General features: G+C 50.4%; 1 protein-coding gene across 3 annotated transcripts in view; it reads left to right on the forward strand.

Annotated features, from left to right (window-relative positions):
- DNAH9 (dynein axonemal heavy chain 9) overlaps positions 1-21,347 on the forward strand; it is a 132,753-nt gene that overhangs the window by 53,182 nt on the left and 58,224 nt on the right. For all 3 annotated transcript variants that reach the window (XM_064395318.1, XM_064395319.1, XM_064395320.1), the window contains 9 exons: positions 2,209-2,371; positions 3,295-3,418; positions 4,549-4,691; positions 6,165-6,326; positions 7,417-7,650; positions 12,339-12,599; positions 13,166-13,591; positions 17,154-17,273; positions 20,829-21,017. In XM_064395318.1, the coding sequence (XP_064251388.1) occupies positions 2,209-2,371; positions 3,295-3,418; positions 4,549-4,691; positions 6,165-6,326; positions 7,417-7,650; positions 12,339-12,599; positions 13,166-13,591; positions 17,154-17,273; positions 20,829-21,017 (1,822 nt within the window). The remainder of the gene's footprint in view (positions 1-2,208; positions 2,372-3,294; positions 3,419-4,548; positions 4,692-6,164; positions 6,327-7,416; positions 7,651-12,338; positions 12,600-13,165; positions 13,592-17,153; positions 17,274-20,828; positions 21,018-21,347) is intronic.

A 21,347-nucleotide genomic window follows, 5' to 3' on the forward strand; every position in this document is an offset into this window, starting at 1 on the left:
ACTCTGCATAAACATTTCTCAGATGTGACCACATTCAGGTGCTTTTTTGTCTTCCCTTGTCAGCCAGGACAGAGCTGGTTGTACTGGGCTTTCCCCAGATGCTGACTGCTGGTTTAGAGCCACATTTACACAGGCCCTTAGAGGGATTTGCCTCTGTATAAAGTGAGATTATGTGCATTCAGCCTGCTACTTTTAAAGGATGGAGGCATTTAAACTGCTTTGATCCTTTGGAAAACCTGCTTGCATGGAGATGCCTGGAGGTGCAGATGGATTCCAGCTGGAAATTGGACATGTGGGACTATATGAAAATAAGCCTCCTGCTGATTATTATGAAGTTGTTTACATGCTTTGGGGGGCACCTCCAGCTCTCACACACAGCCTGGGGGAATCCCAGCAGAGACAGAATCACTTCTGGGTGCTGGGATGCAGAGCTGGCCTTAAGTGGCTTCAGGAGATGGAGCTGCCATGGCAATCAGAGCTTGAATTTGTACAGAAACCTTGTCCCAGGAGGAGGTGCAGATTTGGGGCTCTGAGCTGGAAGGAAACCCCTGACCTGCTGCAGCCAGGGTGGGTGGTTTTAATTCTCACTGGACCTGGCAGCTTGCATATTTATATATATGTGTGTGCGTGTATATATATAAAATGTGAGTATATATATACACAAATGTATATATAGATAATTTATTTTTTTAATACACACACCAATTTGTCTGTTCAAGTGCTCCCAACCTGTGTTGTTGACCACTGGGCTGGGGCAGATTTTCCCTGACAGTCTGGGCATTCCCTCCTCCATCCACGGGGGCCATGGAATCTGCTGTCCATGAGTGTTCCTGCTTGCACTGCCTGCAGAATGGTGACAGCAATATTGACCCTGTGCTCCTCTAGCACTTTGCATAAATCGGGATTTGCAGTTGGAATTTGCAAAACACGGCACTGCCCCTCCAGTTCATACTGAGAATAATGAGGAAAGCAGGATTTGAGCATCCAGCAGCACTTCACGATTTCACTGGGGCTGAGTGAATCTCATTCACTGCATTTGGAAATTGCATTTGGCTGAAATACACAACTCCTTCCATCTCAAACAGCTTCTGAATGTCAGCTTGAATTTGCTGAAGATTTTCAGTTGGGAGAAAAAAAAAGAAGCAAAAAAGACATTTGATGACTTAATATGTGTAGGGCCATGGGGGATACCTGTCAGTCACCTCATCCAGGGCTATGTCACAGCACGGAGCCCTGGGGAGCACATCAAGGCAGTGACACGGGCAGAGCTGGCCTGGGTAATTCAGAGCAGCAATGCTAAAGCTCTCCTCACAGTCTGGATTGCTTTTATGGAAATAATTTCACAGAAATTATTAAATTATAATAAAATTGGTCAGAGTCTGTGCATAGATTATGAAATACTGGAGCTCTAATAAAGCAGGGCAGTGTTTCTGACAGTCTTAAATGAAAAATAATTAGGTTAATCTAGGAAAATAGTGAAGGGAGCTGAATAAAGGAATGGGGCTTGTGTTTCAGACCCAGGACAGGGAGGATTCCACAGGTGGGATCCTCTGGACCCCCCTCACCTAATGGGGAACATGTGGGGGTGTCAGCATTTGCTTAAAAGAACAAAAGGGAGACAGGGCTCACCATAGGACTCTCAGGGGAGCAGACCTGGGAAATAACAGCAAGTTCATGGTAAGAGTGAGGAAATCTCACTCTTATGTAGTGGCAGTATGGATAAAAGGAACAGAGATTGTTTTCCAGGCAGGTTTGTGCCATGCCAGCCAGGTGTGAATGTTCTGGAATGCTCAGCAGGGCTCCTCACCTGTGCACAAATCCCAAAGTCCTGAGGAGAGGGGCTTTTCTGGGCAGGGGCGTCAGAGCCTTGAATTTTGCTCTCAGTTTTTGTGTGTCAATGTAACGTCCTTTTCCCCTTGCACTCCCTGCAAAGACACCCAGGCCTTCACTTAAAATATTGTTCTATCCAGCAGGACTTGGCAGGTGGAAAAAAAAAATGGGCACCTTTTGAATTGCCACCAAACTTGAGGTTTTTCTGGACAGGTCTCAGCAGAGATGGGCATTGATTGCTGCCACATCTCCGAGACTGCCATTCTTCACCCCGCTCAGAACACAATTTCCTAGTGAATAAAATATGTATTGAAAAGCAGTGGGCAGAGAAATAGGAAACGCTGCTGTTAATGAGAGGTTTTGTATGCCTCGGTGCAGCTGCCGCATCAGCCGCGTCCTGGAGGCGCCGCGGGGGAACGCGCTCCTGGTCGGCGTGGGAGGCACGGGCAAGCAGAGCCTGACCCGCCTGGCTGCCTTCCTCAGCTCCCTGGAGGTCTTCCAGATCACCCTGAGGAAAGGCTACGGCGTCCCTGACCTCAAGGTGGGGGATTTGAAATGGAGGGGAAGGGAAAAAGGAGCAGAAGTTGCCCTGAAGGGTTGTTGTGTGTTGGGAAAGAGAATGGAGGGGGATACCCTGATCCCAGGTGTGCCCAGGTGGGCAGGAGGTCAAGGTCACCTGGGCTGACCCAGCTCTGGGGTGGCAGCAGGGCCAGGGCAGTGCCCATGCCCTGTGCTGGCACTGCTGAGCCACCTCCAGTGCTGGGGACGGTTCTGGGACACTCAGGACAGGAAGGACACTGAGGGGCTGGAGCTGTCCAGGGCAGGGAACAGAGCTGGGGAAGGGGCTGGAGCTCCAGGAGAGGCTGAGGGAGCTGGAAAGGGGCTCAGCCTGGAGCAAAGGAGGCTCAGGGGGGACCTTGTGGCTCTGCAAAACTCCTGCCAGGAGGGGACAGCCGGGGGGTCGGGCTGTGCTCCAGGGGACAGAGACAGGAACACAGGGAACGGCCTCGGGCTGGGCCAGGGCAGGCTCAGGTTGGATATTTGGGAATATTTATTCACTGAAAGTGCTGTCCATCCCTGGCACAGCTGCCCAGGGAGGTGGTAAAATACCCACCCTTGGAGGGATTTAAAAGCCAAGTGGATGTGGCATTGCGGATACGGGTCAGTGATGGCTTTGGCCACTTTGGGGGAACAGTTGGATATGCTGTCCTTAGGGGGCTCTTCTAACCTAAATGAGATACTGAAACACCCCAGAGACAACATGCAGCTGTGGAGAGAAGCAAATGCTGGAGAGCATCTGCCCAGGGCTGCAGCCACACCTGAGCTCTCCTGGCACTGCCAAGAACACCCCAGCCCTGAGCCCCAGCCCTCAGCTGTGCTGATGTTCTCAGTGACTGGGCAGGTTCTGAAGGATGCCATTTCTGTGCCTGGCCCATGTGAACCCTCCTGCTGTCCCCCCTGCAGGCAGACCTGGCAAGCCTGTACCTGAAGGCTGGGCTGAAGAGCGTGGGCTCCGTGTTCCTGCTGAGCGACGCGCAGCTGGCGGACGAGCAGTTCCTGGTGCTGGTCAACGACTTCTTGGCATCAGGTACTGCCCTTGGGCTCTGCCTTCCCCTCTCCCGGGGAGGTTTGCTCCTGGCAGCACCTGGAATTCTGGAATACACAAAGGGGCAATGATGAAATGTGCTGGAAGTTGTTTTTCCTGGTGAATAAAAGATGAGGTTCGGCTCTGGAGTAAAAGCTGTGCCAAGGCCTCCCTGGGCCTCCATCAGCTGGGGGATTTCTTGTCCTTCCCTCATGGCTTGTACCTGGTTTTCCATATGGCATGGGATTCTGCAGATGGTTGTTAAGGGATGTCTTTCAGTTGGGGGCAGAGCCAAGGGAATGTGTCACCAGGTGAGGAGTTCCACCGGTGGATCTCCTGCATCCACCTCAGAAATTAAGGTTGTTTCTGGATACAAGATTTGGAGTAACTGTGAGCTGGAGGATGAAGGGGTGACCTTGTCAGTGAGTGTCACCTGGCTGCTTATCCCATTCCAGTCCTTTCCCTGTCGTTTTTCCAGATGCATTCAGGTTTTTGAGGTGCTGCTCACCCAAACCACCGCAGGGCAGTTGGTGTCCACGCCAGTGCTCCATTTCCCTGCAGAGCACGGCACAGGTGTGTGTGGCTGAGCATCCCTGTGCAGTTCTGGGGGTGCAGGCTGTGTCACCAGCACCATGGGAGGACACCTGCAGTGGGCACGTCCCCATTTTCTCTGGCAGATCCCTGCCACTTTTTGCCTTCTTTGTGAGTTGGATGGGGAAGGTGCCATCCCCACCAGGGATGGGGAGAGGTGAGGAATCAGCAGCACAATTTGCAAAACTACAATGATTTTATAATACGTATGGCTTATTAGGGATTTGAATATTTATTTTTTAATCTAATTAGACTGCAGAGCTAAAAAAAATAAAAAAGAGATTTTCTGTACTTTGACTCTATTCTGTCTTCCTTTCCCTTGTGTTTTATAAGGAAGTTTGCTCTCACAGATGTTTATTTTTCAGCAGAATGACCTTCTGTGCCTCTTTGCTGCTTCTGGGGCTTAGGGGGACCTGGTGCAGGGGTTTTACCTGAGGAGGGGACAGCCCTGAGCCCCTGAAGAGGGGGACAGCATCTTCCCTTTGCTCTGAGACCACAACAGCATCCAGATGTGTAAACCCAAGCATGCCCTCCTCTCCTAGGGGAAATCCCGGATCTCTTCCCTGATGAGGAAGTGGAAAACATCATCAGCAGTGTGAGGAATGAAGTCAGGGGCCGGGGGCTGCTGGATTCCAGGGAGAATTGCTGGAGGTTTTTCATCGAGCGAGTCCGACGGCAGCTGAAGGTGAGATGGAGCACGAGGGGTTGGTGCTGAATGATTTTTTGCCTTTTTCCTTTTATAGATTATCTGTGCTCTTCACACAAATATTTCAGCCTGTTACTGTTTTAGTAGCTAGTTCCAGTACTTTTTCCTAGACAGAAAGACAAAATTCCAGAGCTCCAAGCCCCAGGGGGTACAAAGCCTCCCTCCTATCTTGGTTTTTCTGTGAACCAAGGCCAAAAACCAGCTCTTCAAGACATATTTTCATAAACAAAGTTTAGTTTCCATCCATGGTCCATTTCCATATTGGAGTTAATTGTTCAATTACAGCTTTAGGTTATGAAGTCTCATCCTTCTTGTTTTCTCCCTTCATTCCACATTGTTTATGCCCTTGGGCCTGAGATTTGGATCATTTGTCCTTGGTCCCCAGCTAGAGAAGGAATTGTTTTGCCTCCTATTGTGGGAATCCAGGACTCCCGAGCAGCTGACCAATATGATCAAGCAGAGGCTGTTTATTGTTTACATTACACACGTATTTATGGATTCTATAAACTACTAACACACACTTCTTGATTGGTGCCTTTGTCTTTTCACTCATTTTCTCTCTGCATTTCTCAGAGTATGTGGTTGGTTACAGTCCAGGTGTTTCACAGTCCTCTTATTTAGTTCTTGTGGTCTTGGTATTCAGTTTCTCAGCCTCTTCTTTCTTAATTTAGCACAATTTATGTTCCAATAGCCTTGATGAATTCCTGAGGCTTTGATGACAAACTTAGAAGCAGGCTGGCTGGTGCACACAGTCTGGCTGCTCTGTGAAGAGACCTCACCAACACTTAGTGTGAAACTCAGAGCTACGCACTAAAGCAGCACAGAATCTAAAACTTAAGGCGTCAAAGGGGTGATGGAGCCTGAGGTGGGCTGTGATTTGTGGAAAAAAACAACTAAGTCTACAACTTGTAGAAGTTGTAAAGCTGGTATGTTTATTACAGCACTGGACGCATGTGGGGATCATTCTTTTTAAAGAACATGGGTACCTTTGAGAATTCTGAACTTTTAAAAAATCTCTTTTACTTGTATATATATGCATAGAGTTTTATAATAAGTTTATGCATATTGATTTTACCAGTTTCACGTTACACTTGTAGCCAGTTTTTTTATTAGAAAGTACAGAAAGAACTCTTAAGGAATTTTGTTTGTTTCTTGTAGTTTATGTTTCAAAGTTTAAGAGGCCTCTCTTATCTCTTTTTACATTATTTTGTCCCAGTAAAAGTAGTTTTGTGAGTATAAGTTTTTTGTAGAAGAGGTAGTTTTGAGCACAGACTAAACAACATATCTACGTAAGCAAGTATTTAAGAAAGACTTAATTATTTAAAACAGAACATTTTACCTAAACGTGAAACAGATTTCCATCTCACTAAACTTCCCCTCCGTTTCAGCTGCGGGGCAGGCGCTGCTCTCCCTGGCCCTGCCCTGCTCCTCAGTACCTCTCCTGCTCCTCAGGTGGCTCTGTGCCTGTCCCCCGTGGGCCCCAAGCTGCGCCTCCGCTGCCGGCGCTTCCCGGCGCTGGCCGGCTGCACCACCATGGACTGCTTCCAGCCCTGGCCCCGCCAGGCCCTGGAGTCCGTCAGCCTCCGCTTCCTGCGGGACATGGACACCCTGCAGGTGAGCGGGGTCGAGGCTTCGTGTGAGGAGGCTTGGCTCCGTGTTTCAGAAGGCTGGTTTATTACGTTATTTTATATATTATATTAAAATGATATACTAAAACTATACTAAAAGAATAGAGAGAAAAGGATCCATCAGAATGCTGGAAAAAACAGCAATGAATGATAACAAAAGCTCCTGACTCCCAGAGAGTCCAAGCCAGCTGACTGATTGGCCATTAATTAGAAACAACCAACATGCCCCAATCCCAGATGCACCTGTTGGTAAACACTGTCCAGAGCACACTCCACAGCCATCAGATAGTTATTGTTTAAATTTCTTTTCTGAGGCTTCTCAGCTAGAATAGGAGAAAAATCCTAGCAAAGGATTTTTCATAAAATATCATGGCTACAGGTGAGCACCATTTATCTCCGGCCGAGGGCTGTGTACAAATCACCAACAGGATGGGACTGCTAGGAATGTGTCTTGAGCTGTTGTATTTTCCAGCATCAGGGAGCTGAAGATGTCTTACTGGGAGCTGCTGAGGTGTCACTGGGAGCTGATGGCACTGCCAGGGAAAGGACAGCTCTGCCAGCACAAGGGCAGCCCCAAACCTGCACAGAAAATAACCTGCTGCTCTCCCCACTTGTGTCTGAGCCTCTGGAAATCTCAAGGGCAAAAATAGGTCAAGTTCTCAGTGATGGCAATCTGTTACTAGAATAGAGATTCATTTCTGTTTATTTAGCTTTTTCAGGCAGGATTTAGGAAGAATAAAGCCTACAATGTTTCTTTTTAGGAGTGTGCACTTTTCCCATTTGTACAGGAGAAAAGCCCAAAATTATACTTAAAAGAGCTGTTATTTTGTAGAGAAATTGCTTGGAATAAGATAATGTGTGAGATAAAAAGATATAAAAAAGGTGTATAAAGTACATGAGCAACAAAGTTATTTTAGAGATAACAGTGAAAAGGGATCAGCTGAGGTGTTACACCCTGGATTGTGCTGCAGCAGAATCAAAAGTTACCAAATTCCTTTCCATTCAGCACAGACCTGTGTTTATATATAGTTTTCTATTTAAAACAGTTTCTCCTCATCTTCCCATCTTCTCTCTAGGATTCAGTCAAGGATTCAATCAGCAAATTCATGGCCCATGTCCACATCAGTGTCAACGAGGTGTCCCGGCTGTACCTCAGCAACGAGCGCCGCTACAACTACACCACCCCCAAGTCCTTCCTGGAGCAAATCAAACTCTACCAGAGCCTGCTGCTCAGGAAGGACAGGGATTTAAAGGCAAAAATGGAGCGCCTGGAGAACGGCCTGGAGAAGCTCAAGAGCACCTCTGCACAGGTAAGGGCTCCTTGGGGTTGGTTTGCCTTGTTCTTTTTTGTCTGGTTCGAAGGAGAGCTTTACAAGGAAGAAATTTGGGCTGGATCCTGGCTCTAGTCTGGCTTCAGCTGGGTTTCTGGAGGAACAGAAGTGATGCTCTGCACTGGAAAGGAGAATGGAGAGGTGTGTGCCCAGTCTCTGCTGTTTGGGAGGTAACTGAAAGATTTCGGTAAATAAAATGAGATTGGGATCCAGCTGGCTCTGCCATCCTCTTTTAATGGTTAAATTTCAGCTGTGGTGACAAAACAGCTTAGAAATACAGGACAGTCAGTGATTTTTGGAGTTGCATCCAGGAAATCTGCAATAACCCCAGCAAGACTCTCAAAATTAAGCAGTGCATGCTGACAAAATGAGGCTGATGTTCATTTTTCCTTCCATCATGCTATCCATCTTTAAGGAAAGCTAACACAGGTCTGAAATGCACATCAGTCATCCCAAAACCCCCCAGCTAAAGACCCCCACTGGCACTCTCCTCTGGCAGTGACTAGAAGTTGTTCTGGGTGTTTCCCATCCCTCTCTGCAGTGACACCTACATCTGGTGCTACACTCCCGTTCATGCCAGGGGTGATGTTTGGAGCTGATGGTCGTTATCTTTTCTGTATCTTCTGTGCTATTCCCAGTCTGTTAAGATGTTAAATTCATCAGGCCTTGCCTGGTGGAACAATGCCCTGGAAAGAAACATAAATTCCCTTCCCCAGGGACAAAGGCAAACAAACCTGACTGAAATTATAAAATTATACATTTTAAACTTGGTATATTTCCCAGCAACCTCACCTCACCCATGCAGGCCATAGTTCTGATGGACCTGTGGGGTGCTGCTGTTTTTACAGGATTTCCCAGTGGTGGATAAGGTGGATTAAGTTTATTTTTTGGGGGGAGCAGCTAATATGAAGTGAATCTTTTGAGAACAAGTCCCTGGGTTTGTTGTGACACGTGGGAACCCTTCTGGATCCTTCAGGCTTCTCTTCAGTGGGTGCTGTGTGGGCAGGGTTCCCTGCTGAGCCACAAAGCAGTGGTGGGGGACTTGGAGGCAATGGGATGGATGGGAAAATCAAATCCCAAGAGGGATAAAAGAGCAGTGGTGGTGTCTGGTTGCAGTGAGGCTGGGCTGAGAGGTGCCTCCTTGAGCAGGTAATTAAGATGCAGAGCAGTGAGGGCAAACATGTCAAATTCAAGTCTAAAATTAGCACTGGGGGCCTAAAATTAAACACCTAAATTACCAGATGTGCGCAATAGTCAAAACTGCTGTTGATTTGAAAGCAGAGTGTGGATATTTATCAGTATTGGAAATCATACCAGCATGCTCAATCTTGAACGTGGGTTTAAGAGGCTGAACTTTACATTCAGCCATGGACATACCTGGTCTTGGGGCTGAAGAAATAAAGAGTCCTCTCTCTCACTCAGGTGTGTCACCTGCAGGTTGGTTTGGGGGAATTTTCACAGTAAAGGGGGAGGAATTTGATCCCTGGCTATCACCTGGCTGTGCCACAGCTCTGGGGACTGGTGCTCACCACTGGCATTCTCCAGGCCCCAGTTAAGGATGAGGTTTGTGTATTTCTGTATTTCAGAGTGGCCTCAGCACGAGGGGGTGCTGTATCAGGAGCTGCAGGTATTTTTTACTTTGCTGCTCCCATTTCAAAATAACCTCTCTACCTCCTTTCACTGTGGTCCTCTCTACCTTTATCTCCTTTTTTTTTTTCTTTCCTGTGGAGAATTGGACACCTTGATGCTGTTGACCAACTTTCCTCCTCCAGCAGGTTTTACAACCAGCTCTCCCTGTGGACAGTGCATCCTCAGCACTCAGGGAAGCTGAAGCCTCCTTCCCGTTAGGAGATAATGGATTGGGAAGATGTGTGGGATGAGTCATTTGTTTTTCAGAGTGCTGTGTGCCACCGAGAGGTCAGCACCCATTGCTGAGTAATTCTGAGGATGGCTGTGGTTAATATTGCATCACTGCATTCCAGATTCCAGCCTGCCTGCCACTATCAATTAATCGCTGACCTTTTGATGTATTTTGTGTTCTTGAAACAAGGCAGGGACAATCAGATAAAATGAGTCTTCTGGGAGCCTGCCCTCCAGGTTTTCTTCTCTTCAATAATTTTTCTCATGCTGTTCTGGTGGTAGGCAAGGGCTTCTCCCTTCCTTTCCCTGATGAAGTCACAGCACATTACCCTTGAATTTCTCATTTGCTTTGCTCTTTCCCTTTCCACCTCACATTACTAATTGCTTATCAGATTGTTCTGCACTCAGGAAGCTGCTCACAGGTTTCTCATGGAATCACGGAATCACAGAATTCTTTGGGTTGGGAGGGATCTTAAAGATCATCCTTTTTCACCCCCTGCCATGGCAGGGACACGTTCTATTGTCCCAGGTTAATCCAAGCCCTGTCCAGCCTGGTCTTGGGCACTGCCAGGGATCCAGGGGCAGCCCCAGCTGCTCTGGGCACCCTGTGCCAGGGCCTGCCCACCCTCATAGGGAAGGATTTCTTCCTGATAGCCAACCTAACCCTGCCCTCCATCAATCTGAAGTCATCCCCCTTGTCCTGTCACTGCAGGCCTCTGCAAACAATCCTTCTCCAGCATTCTTCCTTTTTTAAAACCCTGACAAAGCCATTTCCCCTTCCATTGCTGGGGAGCTTGGCAGGGCATTGTGTGCTCCCCGGGGCTGAGCTTACACCTGCTCTTTGTGCTGCTGTTGAGTGCCCGTGGATTTTAATCCCCTGCTTGTTTTGTCCTGGCCCTGTAAAGCCCCGGAGCTGCCGTCTGTGTGTGCATTGTGTGTGTACCCAGCACACAAAAGCTGATTTCTGGGCAGAAGGTCACAGCCATATCAGCCATCAGCAGAGCCCACTTCAATTTCCTGCAGCCCCCAGAGAGCTGGAGCTGAACAAGGAGCTGCTGCTGGGTTTGTCACACGGAGGGATTCTGTGAGCCTGGATTTACAGCTGTGCCTTTGTCCTGGTGAGAGCAGTCCCACAGAGCCAGGAGCAGGGGGTGGCGATGGATGGAGGGCGTGTGGAGAGCCCTGAAAAACTGCTCTCCACGTGAAGCCAGTGCTAAATGTCAACAGCTTCAGTTCATGGATTGCAGGCTGTGCTCTCCCTTCTGCTATCAAAATGGTATCTCCAAAACCAGTGGCTGGCTTCCCTTGCTGTGAGCATTTTTGTGTGGGTAAAGACGCACCCCAGGAGCTCAAAGTGAACCTTTATGAGCCTGAGATCAGGCAGTGAAAGCCTCCGAGGTCTGCCCAGAGCCTGGGTAAATTCACCGAAATGGGGATTTTAGCAGGAGGTTTTCTGTCTGCAAGCCTGTGTGAGCTTCCCCGTGCAAATGCTGCTGAGGGCTCCTGTTGTGAGCAGGGGGTGAGGAGCTGCCACCATGGCTGTGCTGGTGGCCTCCTGGCTGCCAGCTCGAGGGGATGTCCCTTCTCAGGCTCATCTGACATCACATTTAAAGCCCCTTGAACCTCAGAGCTCTGCACCTGTTAGCAGATGCCAACTGCAATTTTTCTGGGGTGAAAATGATGTTAGGAAGAAGTTCTTCCCTGGGAGGGTGGGGAAGCCCTGGCAAAGGGTGCCCACAGCAGCTGTGGCTGCCCCATCCCCATCCAAGGCCAGGCTGGACAGGGCTCGGAGCAGCCTGGGACAGTGGAAGTGTCCCTGGGACAGTGGAAGTGTCCCTGGGACAGTGGAAGTGTCCCTGGGACAGTGGAAGGTGTCCCTGCCTGTGGCAGGGGACTGGATGAGGTATCAGGTCCCTTCCAACCCAAACCATTCCAAGTTTCTGTGATTCCTGAAGGACCAATGGTCTCAGGTGCTGCCCCTGCCCTGTGCCTGGGGAGGGCAGGGTGTGCTGGGGTGAGCAGGAGGCTCAGGGAGTTCCTGGGGCACAGATCCTGCTCCAAACCACCTCGTGCCCAGGTTTGCAGGCCGAGAAGCTGAAGTGAGGCTGAACTGTAGCCTTGTCACCTCCCCAGCAAGCACAGCACCTCTGCTCAGGGGGGTTGTGACATCAGAGCTCGTGCCCAGAGCTGATGGGTTTGGGTTTATGGTGATTTTCTGCAGGTGCCTGCTGTGCGATGGGGCTCCTGGGCTGTAGGAACTGATGCCTAAAGAGAGGCTGCCTGGAACAGAGTTAAAGAATAAAGCAGGGATTTATTTAAAACCCTTCAAAGGGTCCACCTTGGGCAGTGCAAGAGCCCAGCCAGGGCTGCACCCAAGATGGACCCAGGATGGACTCAGAGGCACGAGTTCTCACACTTTGATCAGTTCTGGTCCATTCCCACCTTGGGTTCACTGTCCAGTTGCAGCTCAGGTGATGCAGTCCCACCCTCCCAGGTTGCTCTCCTCCATCCCCTGTTGTTTGCACTTTTTGGGGCTGAAGCTGCAGCGCTGTCCTTGGTTGTGGGGCTGGGAAAGGATTGTTCTGTGTGCCTGAGCTGTGAGGAGAGCTGCTGGCACTTGGTGTGGAGTTCAGAGTTCTGTGCCAGTGCAGTGCAGAGTCTGGAAATATGGAAGGTAAAACTGAAGGCATCACCATGGCTCTGCTGACAGCCAGGCCCTCCCTGCCCGGGGGTCCCTGGGTGTGAGGCTGTGCTGGGCGCTGAGGAGGAGGCGGGACAGCCCAGTCCCACAGATCTCTGCCCTGCAGGTGGATGAGCTGAAGGCCAAGCTGGCAGCCCAGGAGGTGGAGCTGAAGCAGAAGAATGAGGATGCTGACAAGCTGATCCAGGTGGTGGGCGTGGAGACGGAGAAGGTGAGCAGGAAGAAGGCGGTGGCCGACGAGGAGGAGCGGAAGGTGGCCCTCATCGCCCAGGAGGTGGAGCAGAAACAGAAGGACTGTGAGGAGGACCTGGCCAAGGCTGAGCCTGCCCTGGAAGCTGCCCAGGCTGCTCTCAACACCCTCAACAAGGTGGGGTGAGGATTCCCAGTGGTTTTCCTCCTCACTGGAGGAGAGGGGCTGTGCCATCTGATGGCCCAAGTTCTGCGCATTGCATTGTCCCTCCTCCAGCTTCCTCCCTGCTGGTGCCAAAGTGTGTAAAAAAGGATTGGATGTGACACTCAGTGCCATGATAAGAGGGTGTTTAGTCACAGGTTGGACTTGATAATCTCAAATGTCTTTTCCAACCTGGTTAATTCTGAAGGGAAGCTCTGAAGGTTGTTTTAGAGGGCCTGAGTGTTATTTCCACAGATTTCATTCTTATTTATCCCAATCTTCTGAGAGGGCATAAAACCTGCTGCTCCCCCAGGACCTGGGGAGGAGCAGTGTGCTGTGCTGGTCCCAGGTGGGATGTCAGGAGCAGGGAATGGAGCAGGTGTGCTGCAGCCATGCAGAGCAGTGATCTAAAGGCAGCACTGCTGGGGCCCAGAGCAGCCCAATTTATCAGATTGATAGCCTGGGAGCCTGACTCTATTAGCGGCAGAGTGGAAAGAAAGCCCATTCATTTTTACCTAACAACCTTGTTTTCCCCTTTTCAGACCAATCTGACGGAGCTGAGGTCCTTTGGGTCACCTCCTTCTGCTGTCAGCAACGTCACAGCAGCCGTGATGGTGCTGACGGCCCCGGGAGGGAAGATCCCCAAGGACAGGAGCTGGAAAGCAGCCAGAGTGGCTATGGCAAGGGTAGACAGCTTCCTGGACTCCTTGGTCAAGTTCAACAAGGAGAACATCCACGAGAACTGCCTCAAAGCCCTCCAGCCCTATCTGCAAGACCCCAAGTTCAACCCCGAGTTCGTGGCCACCAAGTCGGCGGCGGCGGCCGGGCTGTGCTCGTGGGTGCTGAACATCGAGCGCTTCCACCGCGTGTTCTGCGAGGTGCAGCCCAAGAGGCAGGCTCTGGACAGGGCCAACGCTGAGCTGGCAGCAGCCCAGGACAAGCTGGCCACTGTCAAGGCCAAAATTGCTGTGAGTGACCTTGGGGGGACCCGTCCTGCTTGTCCCTGCCTGGGGGAATCCTCAGCTTGGGCAGAGCTGCTGCTCGGGGCTTGTGTTCTAAAGCAGAGCTGGGAATCCAGAAGGTTGGGGATTGCAGGGTTTTCTCTCCCTCCTGTTGCACTGAAATCCAGCCCTGTGCTGCTGGGCTGACCCCAGCATGGGCAGCAGGGAGGGGAGGGGGATTCTGCCCCTGTGCTCAGGTGAGACCCCACCTGCAGAGCTGCCCCAGCACAGGGAGGAGCTGGAGCTGCTGGAGAGAGCCCAGAGGAGGCCATGGAGATGCTCCAAGGGCTGGAGCCAGGCTGGGAGAGCTGGGGGTGCTCACCTGGAGAAGGGAATGCTTCAGGGAAACCTCAGAACCCTTTCCAGGGCCTGAAGGGTCTCCAGGAGAGCTGGAGAGGGACTGGGGACAAGGGATGGAGGGACAGGACACAGGGAATGGCTTCAAACTGAAAAAGATGACATTTGGGTTAGTTAAAGGGAAGAAATCCTTCCCTGTGAGGGTGGGCAGGCCCTGGCACAAGGTGCTTTGAGCAACTGTGGCTGCCCCTGGATCCTTGGAAATGTCCAAGACCAGGCTGGACAGGGCTGGGAGCAGCCTGGGGCAGTGGAAGGTGTCCCTGCTATGGCAGGGGGTGGAAAAGGTCTTTAAGATCCCTTCCAGCCCAAAGAATTCTGTGATTCTGTGATAGAATATTGCTTTTTAAATTTCCTCTGTTCTTCTCCAGCCTTGCTTATGCCCAAAGAGGAAGGTTAAATATGAATCCTTGTTCTTCCCACTTAATTTTTTTAATGTAATTTGCCTCTTCCCCTGGGCCCTCAGAAAACTCATTATCTCAAACCAGGGTGTTCCCAGTGCGCTGCACAGGGCAGGGGATGGGAACTGGAGGCTGATTCAGTGCTGGGAGCACAGAGCTGGGCTGGCTGCACACTCAGTCCCTGCTTTTGCAGGATGACAACTGCTTCTTGCAGGAGCCTCATTTGTCACGGCACAGCTCCCTGGCAGCACATCTTGGATGTTATTTGGATTTTTGCTACTTAAAAAAAGAAAAAAAAGAAAAAGAAATTTTAAAATCCCTGAATAGAAGAAATTACAGTGTGATTAAAAGTGCATTTCCACAGAGTGTAGAGTGAGACCTTTATCATTTGCCTTCAGAAAATTATCTCTATGTAAAAACACATCCTGCTTTATCCTGCTTTCCTCCCTGCTCCCTCCCAGCACGGTACCTGCTAAGAACAGGCTGTGGGAAGCAGCTGCTCTGGTTTTAGGGTGTTCTGGGATCTCTCTTTGGGAGTGGGATCCCCTCCACGGCTGGGCTGTCGGGCTGCACCCACAGCAGGGGCAGGGTCCCAGTGAGTGAGGTCCCTCTGCTCCCCTCAGCCCTTCCACCAGCACCTCACCCCGTTAGAAAACACATCACTCCCTTGATGTTTTCAAGGGCTTATCATTCTTAAAATGCTTACTACACGTTTTAACTGAAAATACAAGAAAATGGTGCGGAACTCTCTGGTCGCCCCTTCCTGCTGCAGATGAAAGGAGGCACCTGAAGCAGGCATGGATTTAGAGGGCTTTGGTGTCTAATTCTCCCACCTCAGATATGCCATGCAGCGCTGGGCAACTTTTTTTCATCCCTTTATGCTGCTCTTCTCCAAAGCTTTTTTATGCCTGGGCTTTTTTTTTTTTTTTTCCCCAAAGGAGTGGGATTTTGTTAAAGAAAATTGCAATCTTTGGGGAGATTACTGCTGCTCCTCTGGCAGGCTCTTGCAAAAGTGCCTGGTTTTGGGGCTCTCTCCTCTCTGCAGATGGGGAGGGATGCAGGGGAGTGTGGGATGGATGTGGAGGTACATCCTTACCTATCTGGGATCTCTTGGATAGCTTCTCTGCTGGGTGCTGATTCATACCTGCTCACAGCTGGGCCCCAAGTTATCTCATCCTCATTTTTATAAATAAATGAGAAAATTCCGGTTGTCTAAAGCATTAAGGACCTTCTGTCTTTTTTCCCTGCCTGAGAATTGAGTGCTCTGCACCTGGGGCTGAGGTAGGAGTGACAGGTGTGTCCCCAGCTGCACACAGCTGTATTTGTGTGCCCCTGGTGGGGCCCTGCAGACCAGATATATGCATATATTCTATAGAAATTCAATTATCAGCTCGTGCTTTTATAGTAGAATATGATATACATGAGCCTTTGTAGGCTGATAGGTCCACATGCACACAGGGCCAGAAACTTTTGGTGTTATTGTTCCAAGGAAGGTCAAGGAGAGGCTGCTTTGTGTTTGCCAGTATCCAGGAGAGCTGCAGAGATCTCTAATATAATCCTTTTTCATTTTCAGGTTTGTTTCTAGTGTGTAGCTCAATGTTGAAGTGATTTACAAGCAGTTTAGCCTTAAGCAGTCTGCATTGGGTGCAGATAAAATCAATTATTACTTTCCTTATCAGAAGTGAAATGCTCCAAGTGCTTGTGGGAGCTGTAGGTTTGGTTTAGACCCCAGTGTGAACAGCTCTGCCCGAGAACAGGGCTCTCCAGTTTTCTCTGCAGGTGTTTTGGCTCCTGCTGCTCCTCCCAGCCCTGACCTGCCCCACCTCACTGGGGCAGCTCTCAGAGCAGAACCATTTAATTCATTTCTTGTATTCCTTGCTGGAAACAGTGTGAGAGTACGGTTTGGAGAGGTTCAGGCAGAACTCCAGAGCCCCTTGGGGATTTGAGCAGGACTTGGGGAATCAGCAGAGGCTCAAGGACTGCTCAGAGACAAGGGGCTGTAGCATCAGGAAATGTCAGATCTGGGTTCTCAGCTGCCTGCCTGCTGACCAGCCATAGCACTCGTCATCGGGGCTCAGCCAGAAGCCCCAGATAAATTCATTTTGTGTGTCCTTTGCCTCTGCCTGTGCCCAGGGTGTGAGTTCCAAGCAGTGGCACAGCCCAGCCCTGCTCTGTGCTGGCTCCTGGTGCCAGCCCTGGCTGGATGGGCTGGGCTGGAGCTTGGCCAGCTCTGGACAAGGGTTTGCCTCAGGATCACAGGATGCCAGAATGGTTTGAGCTGGGAGGGGTCTCAAAGCCCATCCAGTGCCACCCCTGCCATGGCAGGGACACCTTTCATTGTCCCAGACTGCTCCAAGCCCTGTCCAGCCTGGCCTTGGGCACTGCCAGGGATCCAGGGGCAGCCACAGCTGCTCTGGGCACCCTGTGCCAGGGCCTGCCCACCCTGCCAGGGAACAATTCCTAATTCCCAAAATCCCATCCATCCCTGCCCTCTGGCAGTGGGAGCCATTCCCTGTGTCCTGTCCTTCCACCCCTCATCCCCAGTCCCTCTCCAGATCTCCTGGAGCCCCTTTAGGCTTTGGAAGGGGCTCTGAGGTGTCCCTGGAGCCTTCTCTTCTCCAGGCTGGGCACCTCCAGCTCTCTCAGTCTCCAGAGCAGAGGAGTCCAGCCCCTGGAGTCTCTTCATGGCCTTCTAGACTCCTCCAACAGCTCCAGGTCCTCCCTGAGTTGCTAAAACCCTGCTGCTCCTGACTCCTCCTGTTTTTCACCCGCAGCGCCTCAACGAGAACCTGGGCAAGCTGACAGCCCGGTTTGAGAAGGCCACGTCAGACAAACTGAGGTGCCAGCAGGAAGCTGAAGCCACAGCCTGCACCATCACCCTCGCCAACCGCCTGGTGAGTGCCAGCAAGGGCAGCTCTGGTGGCACCAGGGCAGGGACCAGGGCTGGGCTGAGCCCTGTGCACACAGCACGTCCCATCCTCTCATGCTTTTGGGAATGTTTCCCGCACTGCAGCAAGTTTCAGCAGTGAAAATGCTTTTACAGAGGTTGTTTCCATGAGGTTGTGGTAGAATATCTTCTCTTTCTCAAGGAAACCAGGAGAGGCAGCTGCGGAAAGTGCTGTTGTACTCCAGATGGTTTGGGGCAGCTCTGCTCATTAAAGTGCCTGGCTCTGCTGCCATCACAACTCTCAGCTCCTTCTTGGGGCTTAAATGTGTGAGCAGGTGTTGATGGGCCAAAACAGTGTGAGTCAAAAATGGTATCCTAAACACAAAGGTGTGAACATGCCCGTAGCTTTGCAGGGTCTGAAATGACAAGAATTAGAGTGAAAAGATCTCTAAAAGCCTCAGTCTTCTCTGAGTGAGAAACAAAGGTGTTTAGAGAGGGGCCTACGAGGAACTGGAGAGGGATTTTGCATCAGGAACTGTAGTGACAGGACAAGGGAAAATGGGTTCAGACTGACAGAGGGGAAATTTAGTTTAGGTATACAGAAGAAATCCCTGTGAGGGTGGGCAGCCCTGGCACAGCTGTGGCTGCCCCTGGATCCCTGGCAGTGCCCAAGGCCAGGCTGGACAGGGCTTGGAGCAGCCTGGGACAGTGGGAGGTGTCCCTGCCATGGAAGGGTGGGATGGGATGGGGTTTTAGGTCCCTTCCAACCCCATCCATTCCATGGTGACTCTGTGACACCACATCCCAGACCATGCTGGTTACATCTCTTCCCCACCCCATGAGGTGGGAACAGCTCCCAGTCTCAACAATTCTGTGATTTTATACTGTCAAAAATTCATCATTTCTGCAGTCAAGGAGCTGCTTGCATCCCAACTTCCTGCTGTGCACTGCACACCATCTCCTGTGCCACCCTGGCTTTGATCTGGGAGCAGGACCTGACAGCCCTCGCTGGTGTGCAGCTCATTTGACATTCAGGAGGTGTCACTGGTGTGGCTGTGGGCAGAAATGAGTTCCCAGACTTCGAAACAAACACGGCCGAGGTTGTATAAAGAATGCAAGTGAGCGTGGAGAGCGATGCTTTGGGTTGACAAATGAACCTGGGGGATTGAGGCAAGCCTGGCTCTCACAGTGCCAGGCTGCATCTCAGGAACTTCAGGTGGCCTAAGCAAGATGCTCCAGGATCCAAAGGACAGGATCTGTGCACCAGAAAGGGAGGCTGGCTGATGAGTGGTGTTTGTGAGGGGGTGTGTGCTAATGCAGAGGAGGAAATTTAGTGATGACAAATGCTAAATAACGTGTGCAGGGAAAACAAACTGTAATCATGCAGTTACATGGATAGGGCCTAATTGCACTATTCTCACTCACAGAAGAGCTCTTGGAGTTCTTGCAGAGAGTTCTCGGGAACAGCAGCGTGGCACTTGACAGGAGGAAAAAAGACAAATTGAATATTACTAATTGGTAGGGAAAAAAAAATCTCAGGAAACAGAAGTTAAGCATCATTGTATTGGGTCTGTCAGTGCCTACATCCCACACGTGGCCACCCTGTCTGTCTAAGGAGGCTGTGGGCAGCCTAGAAAAGCTACAACAAAGTACATAACCACTTCCACATGAGAAGAGAGGGAATGGATTAGGGCTCTTCAATTTGGAAAAGGTGTGGAGGCCTCTAAAGTCATGACTGGTGTGCAGAAGGTGGGCGAGGAAACGTTGTTCACTCTCTGTCATTATCAAAGAGCCAAAGGTAATCCAAGGAGTAGCTTTTAATTTGCCTCTTGCTAAATAGAAAGAATTCCAATGACTTCTAGGATCTGAGGTGGGAGACACCTGGGGTGTCTTGAATGTATTAAAAGTGGCAGTAGAGTATCATCCAAGCAAAGGAGAAGAAAAGACTTCCAGGACCTAAGGAGATAAAAAGTAACTTCAAAAAATTAATTAGGAGTATGGAAGCACCTCCAAGTACCAGGAAAATCAGATCAATAAAGACTTCTTGGTCTTAGAGGGGCTGTGGGACTGCCCCTGGATCCCTGGAAGTGCCCAAGGCCAGGTTGGACAGGGCTTGGAGCAGCCTGGGACAGTGGGAGGTGTCCCTGCCATGGCAGGAGGTGGCACTGGATGACCTTTAAGGTCTCTCCCCACCCAAAGCAGTCTGTGATTCTGTGATTGCATGAATCATAAATGAGCTGGTGTGTGGGAGGTCGCACGGCTCCGCAGTGATGATGTCAACTGTCTGTAAAGAATTGCAAAAACGATCCCAAGTGATGGAGGGATGAAACACCACGTAGATAAAGGTAATGTAAAGTACACTGGAGAAATGAGGTTTTACTTCACATGGCCTGTAAGTGATGCTGAGCTGATTGTTATCACTCAGGAATGAAAGGATGGAGTTAAGAGTGCTGTGAGCTCTGTGCTCCCAGAAGCAAAAAGCCCTCACCAAACCCAAAGCCCCTCTGAAACCGGATATGAGGGTTTATTAGGAAGAGAAGGGAGAACAAAACAGAAAAATCCCCATCTTGCTCTATGAATACCTTCTAAATAAATCTTGAATGTGCAGCATTACCACCACCCCCTCTGCTGCACCTCAAAGGCTGGAGGAGAACGGGAAATGGTGCAGAGCCAGCAACAATAAAAGGAACTGGATAATAAAGATTGCATCACTCAGTGCAGATAACGATTGCAAGGAAAATCAAAAGGCTGCTTCTGTCTGAGGAATTATTGAAGAGGCTAAAGCTCTTCAACCTGAAAAGAAGACAGCACAGGGGTGCTGAGGGCTTGGAATCCTGAGTGGTGCAGAGAAGCTGGTGCCCGCAGGATTGTTCCCTGGTTTTGCACTGGACAAATGTTTCAGCAACTGAAAAGTTCAGGCAGCACATCAAAGGATGTACTTTATACAGAAAGCTCAGCTGAACTGTGGATTTCCTGCCCACGGGATGCTGTAGGTGCCAAAAGTTGGGTTGATATCCACAGCAGCTTACGCTCGGTCGTGAAGTCAAAAACCATCAGTGGCTGTTAAGCACAGGGATATGAGCTCTGGGTCAGAAGGTCCTGAAGCCTGCAGCTGTGGGAAGCTGGAAGCTGTGTCCAGAGCTGTGCTTGTGTGTGCAGCATTCCCAGGACAAGGGCTGCTGTCCGCTGCAGGAGCTGGGTGTGCCCTGCAGAGCTGGGCCTGGGGTGGGGGGTTCAGAGGGAACCCAATAAATTCTTGGCTTAGGAGATCCTGGCTGTTTATCAGGAGGACCTGGCTGTTTATCAGGAGAACCTGGCTGTTTATCAGGAGATCTGGCTGTTTGTCAAGGGGAATGGAGGTACATGAGGGTGGAAGAAGAGCTGTTTGATCTGAAGTGTCTGCAGGACAACCAACACTGTAGAAATAGCAGTGAGTTTGTGTTGGGAATGTGAAGGTGGCTCTGACCCTCAGGAGGCAGCTGGAATTCTGCTGGAAACAGGACTGGGTCAGGTTCACATTCCATGATTGTGCGAATGATCAGTTTGACTTGGGAATTTGCAGGTTGGGGGACTCGCCTCTGAAAATGTGAGATGGGCTGAGGCTGTGAAGGACTTCAAGCAGCAGCAGAGCACCTTGTGTGGAGATGTCCTGCTGGTCACAGCCTTTGTGTCCTACCTGGGCTACTTCACCAGGAAATACCGCCAGGACCTCCTGGATGGCATCTGGAGGCCCTATTTGCAGCAGCTAGAAGTAAGTCCTGACTCTCTGAGAAGCCACTGTTTCTGGGATTAATGTGGCCACAAATCCTGGTCCCCTCAGGTGAGGGACATCACTGTGTCCTCACCAAGCTGGAGGGAGGATCAGGACGTGGCCATGTACTCCTCCCTGGGGAAAATGTGGTGTCCTTGCTCGATGAAGTTCCTCCATGTACACAGGAAAATCCCAAACACAGAGCCCAGCTCTGCAGTTTTGTCCCTGGCCACAAATGATGGGGGGGATATGGAGAAGGAATTGGAGCAGGCAGAGCTCTCTGCCAGATCTCCAGGAGGCTTGGAAAAACTCCAGGTGTTTTTCTCATTC

This window comes from Passer domesticus, chromosome 20 (genome assembly GCF_036417665.1).
Source record: "Passer domesticus isolate bPasDom1 chromosome 20, bPasDom1.hap1, whole genome shotgun sequence".
NCBI classification, from domain to species: domain Eukaryota; kingdom Metazoa; phylum Chordata; class Aves; order Passeriformes; family Passeridae; genus Passer; species Passer domesticus.